Raw genomic sequence first — 6,000 nt, forward strand, 5'->3', positions numbered from 1 at the left:
AGTTTTAGGTTTTCCCAAGTAGGTAAAAATATCCTGTTAGCAGATGCCTCTCTCTTATATTGTCCTGAAGACTAGGAAAACTTTTTGATGTCTTCATTATTGAACTGGATGAATGGTATTGATTAAATGAGGAAACACATAAGAAAGCATCTGTCACAGACTTGAGACCATTACAGGTTCTCGGTACATGTTAGTTTCCGTCTTCTGTCATCCTGATGATTTAGGGCGTTCAGGGAGAGACAGATTCACCGACACCTACCCTTCTGCACTGTGTGTCTTATGAAATTTCACACGGGCCTAACCCTAATCCTCCTCTCTCATTTAGAGGCTTAGATGGGTGAGATTACAAGATGCCTTTCTTATTTCCCCTGACTCTCATGTTAGTCTGCCTCTCCAGAACCAAGGGCATTCTTGCATTTGAAATTTGAAATTTCTATCACTTTATCACCTTTGTATGGTTTCCTTTGGCGTTCCCATGTGCTTTCACCTAAGCCTCTTCAGGAAAGGGATTTCAGCTTGAGAGGATGTTGGCCAACAGAGTCAGAAGAACTACAGAAGATATTTCATTTGGAGTTTCCTGTAAAACTGACTATAAGTGAGCTATTTCTCTGTTTAAAAAGTTGGAGTAAATTCTGGATTCATTTTGTTCAGTTTGACCCATATCCACTCCAAGGTCTGCAAAATATCCACTACTCACCTTCTTCCTGTGTTAGCTTATTTATTAAACCAACATCTGCTGAAGTGTCTATATAAAATGTTTATCAAATAGTCATTGAATTTGTACTGGTGTGTCAGATCCTGGGGTTAAGAGCTCTGTGGAGAAAAGTGAACAAAAGGAAGCCCCTTCCCCTCCCCATGGAGCTTATATTCTAGTGGGAGCAGATCGACAATATGCAATTAAGTATATATAATCCCCATATATAAGTACTTAGAGATAAAAACATGTAAGTGGTAGAGGAGTGGTCAGAAAAGACCTCTTTAAGGAGGTAACATTTGAGCAGAGTGTTTAGAGAGTGAACTAGATGGATATCTTGGGGGTAGAATATTTTAGGCAGACAGAGCAAGTGCAAAGGCCCTGAGGTATAGGAAGTGCAGGTGTCCCGTGTGGGAGGAATGGAGTCAACAAGAAGGAAGGTGGTGACATATGACATCTCTGAGCCTTGGGGAAAGCCTTGACTTTTTTTCTTTTTTTTCCAAGAATGATAGAAAACCCATTGAGGGTTTTGCAGTGGCATGACCTGACTTCTGTTTCCAAAGGCTTTTGGTTTGACCACCAGGGTAAACAGTAGTGCCATTTACTGAGATAAGGAACAGAGGGACAACACTGGATTTAGAGACTGGAAATCAAGCATTTAGTTTTGCTCAATTAAGATGTACAGTTCATGTCAGGGTAGCTCAAGAATGGGGAGAGAGACTTGGGAGTCATCAGCTTTCAGGTGGTTTTGAGACCATGATACTCTGTGAGACAGGGATCTTGCTCCTAGGGGTTTGAAGGCTAGTAGGGAAGAGCAGACATTGTACAAAAGAAAGTGGTAATTTGGACAGATGAGGAGGAACATGTGGGTTAAGTGAGTCATTCCATTAGGTTAGAAGGTTGGTGTGAAACACATTGGCTTCCCGTTTAAAGGCTCACGAAGGATGTAAAGGGCTATTTGACCCTGAGATCAGTTTATCCCATGACAGCAAGGCTGTTAGAAAGAGGGTTAAAGTTAACCCTGAAATGATTTTCTCCTTCTTCATATGCTTTATCTTAATTTATTATCAAGATCTATTTTTTTTTTTTCAAAAATCATTCTCAAAATTTACCCAGTTCTTTTTCCTCTTACTGCTGCCACCTAGAGCTATGTCTTCATTTCCCTGTTATCTCACTCTAAAAGATTTTATGTACCATTTAAAAATAATCATCCAGAATATTCTGAAGTATTTTCCAGCATTCTTTCCTATCATCGTATTCTCTTACTAATAAATTGTAAAATGTGTGGTCAATAGTGAAAAATTAATCTGAATTGGTCTCCTCAGATGGCTGGTTGAAGAACATGTATGGGTGACAGATTCTCTCTTGCTAAGCCAGAAGCAGAAACCAATGTTCTAATGCTTTTGACCTCATGTTCCAAGATTCATCACCCTTTTATAACTGGGGATATTATGGGATGAACTTCAGATCCATCTAGAAACCCAGACATAATTTTTCTACGTATCGCGTGATCCTCCATGGTAACTAGAGGTGGCCACATGGAGAGGAGCATCTGCAGGGATAAGTTTGCATCAGGGCTGGGAAATCTGCTTGTGGATAGAGTTAAACTCTTGTGTTTTCCTGGGTACAGCAAAAACCTTAGGAGTTCCATGACAGGCATTTAATGTTTGGGTTTTAGTCTTAAAATTCCGTATGAAAATTACCTACGAGTGTACTTGTTACCAACTACCTAGAAGATACACACCTAAAGTAGTGACATTTTTCCTCTCTGCCAGGTTTTTGCTGAAGAGGGTTTGAAGCTTGCATCGAGTATACAGGCTTTCTCAAAACAGGTAATTCACATATCCCCCCGCCTGGTCCTGCACTGATGTAAATACTCATTTTGAGAGTGTATTATTAAGGTATAAAGGTATTTGATGTTTAAAAGATGGAGTTTCATTGGAATTGTTACAACTGCCATATTTATATTTCAGCTGAAAGATGATGACAAGCTTATGCTTCTCCTGGAAATAAACAAGTTTGTTCCTCTCTGCCACCAACTCCAGACAATAATTAAGACACCTTTGCAGAATCAAGTGTTTCTAAAGGTAAAAGGGACAGTGGGATATGCAGGAAGGTACTTGAGAAACTTTCACACTCCTTTTTTTTTTATTAGGTTAGCTTCCAGCCTCTTTCTTCAAATAAAGTGTTAATACCCAAAGTACAATTTATTTCCATTTTTCCTGCCTCAACCGCAAGAAGCATTTATCATCTGCAGTTATAACTGACCTCAGGGAGCAGTAGGTTCACCAGATAAATTAGCTTTTTGGACATGATTAATGCCATAGCAGTGAGCTGCTGCTGCTAAGCTGCTAAGTCACATCAGTCGTGTCCGATTCTGTGTGACCCCATAGACGGCAGCCCAACAGGATTCTCCAGGCAAGAGTACTGGAGTGGGTTGCCATTTCCTTCTCCAATGCATGAAAGCTGCTAAGTCACATCAGTCATGTCCGACTCTGTGCGACCCCATAGAATCCCAACAGGATTCTCCAGGCAAGAGTACTGGAGTGGGTTGCCATTTCCTTCTCCAATGCATGAAAGTGAAAAGTGAAACTGAAGTTGCTCAGTCATGTCCAACTCTTAGCGACCCCATGGATTGTAGCCTACCAGGCTCCTCCGCCCATGGGATTTTCCAGACAAGAGTCTGGAGTGGGGTGCCATTGCCTTCTCCGATAGCACTGAGCAGCTGCTCGTAAATCTCACCATCAACACCTGTCTAGGGCACAGACCCTTTAGAAAGGCCTCTATTGTTTATCTTAGGAAGTTTGTGTGCAGCAAAATAGAGTGCAAGGGATTGCAAGTGAGGGGTTCACTGCCACTGTTTGGTGCACTGAGAAACCCCTAAATGGTCTGAAATAGAGCAGGTTGATTTTCCATTCATTCTTCCTGAGGTTCCATGAAATTGGCACGAGACTTCAGCAGCAATTGCAGCTTCTGTGTTCTGGGGCTTCAATTCATCAAGTCAGTTCAGATGCCTTAATCTATATACCCTTTGAGATCCCTTAGATTTCTATAATGGTGAAATTTTAAGTGATAAAGTCTTTTGAAGGCCCCCTGGTAAGAATTTGATCTGCTTGCTTTCTGTCACTATAGGTTGATAAGTGTATTACAAAGGCAAGATCCATGATGGCTGTTTTGGTTCAGCTTCTCTCACTTTGCTATAAACTGTTGAAGAAGGTGAGATGATTTCTCTGTCTTAAACTCATATTTTAAAAATTATTGTAAATGAAAATGCAAAAGAAAATACTGTTTAATTTTGCAATTTTTATTTTAAGAGTAAAGCAGAAACTAATTATCTCAATTCTTTCCAGCTTTAGATGGAAAACAACAGATGGGCCTGAGTTACAACTGTGGATGGTAAAATTTGAGAAACTTTTGAGGTCAGATCTTGGGAACACCATGTGGCAACACTGACCGTTTTAGAAAGTAAATGGTCCTTTATGTTTCAGAAACTCACCAATTTTGCAGAGAAAACAAACTGAAATCTTGCTTTATTTTCTGATCATGAAACCGATTGTGAAGCTTTCTGACAACTAATAAATGCCATGGTAGTTGCTGTAGCTTCTAATTGCAGGGTGATTTTTAAATGGGACATTGCCTTGAATAATGTTAAGTCAAACCAAATATCCCAACTGTCTTAATGACAGTTTAATCCAAAGAAACTCTTTTGAGTATATGTTGATGGCATATTTTACCTTAACTTTCTATTTTATAAAATTTAAACTTCTCATCTAGGACACTAATTTGCACAAGATACACAGTCGTCTCGGTGATGCAGGGTTTTCCTTAGGCCTGGGGGCTCTTCTTCAGTCCCTCCTGTCCACTGAGGATGACTGGGCCTCTGCTGTCCCGTCGCAGGTCATCCATCCCGAGAGCACATGTTTGTCCTCTAGGGTTTCAGAGCACAGGCAGTCTGTTGTGAGGCATGTCCCGCTCCTCTCCCTTCCCAGAAGCAGGATCATGGAGCTCACGCCACAGAGTCCTAGAGGGACGCTCACTAGGAAGTGGTTGTGGTTCTCCTTCTAGCATAGCTGGCCTGTTTCTGCCCTGAATATTAGTTGAAAGCCTAAGCCTATGTTACTGGCTTCAGAAGTAGTTTATGTACTTCTCAGTAGTGACTGATGGAATATAAGATTGAAGACAGAATAACTGAACTAAGCTGTTTAAATTCTGAGTAAACATACATTTTATATACGTGCCTTTGGAATGTTCATTATAAAACAAATAAACATCTTTAGTCTTTTTAACTTTAGGGTTCAAAGCTTTTGTTTTTGTGGGGTGGGCTTGTAGGATCAGTTTGTAAGTTCTGTCCTGATGCTGTATTGTTCTTTGTTTTTCTGTTCTTTTATCACAGTGCTTTGAAATTCATTTTGAAATCTAATAGGACATGCCAGTTGCCAAAAGGCAGTATTTCTATAGATTTGTCTGATAATTATCTGGTTCAGCCCTCATAATGAATATGTGCCAGATCCTGAAGAACCACAGAACTACCACCTAGCTAGTCGGTATTTTATTGAAGGAAACTTGAATTTACTGTAGGCCTTCGGGAGAAAGTGGGATGGTCAGTTTCATTATGACCTTTATCAATATTTCTTTATAAAAATCACCAAACATGATAGTTATTCCCTGAAACCAAAATATTCTTTTACATTACAATGGAAATAATGGGAGAATGCTGTGAGGTAACAGTATATGTAAAACAGATATATAATTCGTTTACTGTCTTTAATATCTTTGTTTTATGACATCTCTGGGAATCATTTGTGCTACATGAAATGGGGATTTGCTGGTTTACGCTTATACTTTCAGCTCACTGTACACTCAAGAGCAGAGGTTCAGGGCTACTACTTGTATCATGTCTGGTGGGCATACTTAGGGGACAGTCAGGCTGGCACTTAAAACAATTTTCCTTATAAATCAAAAATAATTTAAAAACTTTATTCACAAAAGAGCTTCTATACTTGAAATGAGAATTGTTCATTTGCTAAGTCGTGTCCAACTTTGTGACCCCATTAAGCACAGCATGCCAGGATTCCCTGTCCTTCACTGTCTCCTAGAGTTTGCTCAAACTCATGTCCATTGAGTCAATGAAGCCATCCAACCATCTCATCCTGTCATCCCCTTCTCCTGCTGCCCTCAGTCTTTCCCAGCATCAAGGTCTTTTCCTTTGAGTTGGCTCTTCCTATCAGGTAGCCAAAGTATTGGAGTTTCAGCATCAGTTCTTACAATGAATATTCAGGGTTGATTTCCCTTAGGATTGACTGGTT

At 40.0% G+C, this 6,000-nt stretch overlaps 1 protein-coding gene across 1 annotated transcript in view; it reads left to right on the forward strand.

The window, feature by feature from the left end:
- Positions 1-4,980, forward strand: part of CTNNAL1 (catenin alpha like 1) — a 53,867-nt gene extending 48,887 nt beyond the window's left edge. Inside the window, exons 16-19 of the mRNA XM_061163470.1 lie at positions 2,470-2,526; positions 2,668-2,781; positions 3,827-3,910; positions 4,045-4,980. Of these exons, the coding sequence (XP_061019453.1) occupies positions 2,470-2,526; positions 2,668-2,781; positions 3,827-3,910; positions 4,045-4,050 (261 nt within the window). The 3' untranslated portion in view covers positions 4,051-4,980. The remainder of the gene's footprint in view (positions 1-2,469; positions 2,527-2,667; positions 2,782-3,826; positions 3,911-4,044) is intronic.
- Positions 4,981-6,000: the final 1,020 nt, after the last annotated feature.

This window comes from Dama dama, chromosome 16, assembly GCF_033118175.1.
Source record: "Dama dama isolate Ldn47 chromosome 16, ASM3311817v1, whole genome shotgun sequence".
NCBI classification, from domain to species: Eukaryota; Metazoa; Chordata; class Mammalia; order Artiodactyla; family Cervidae; genus Dama; species Dama dama.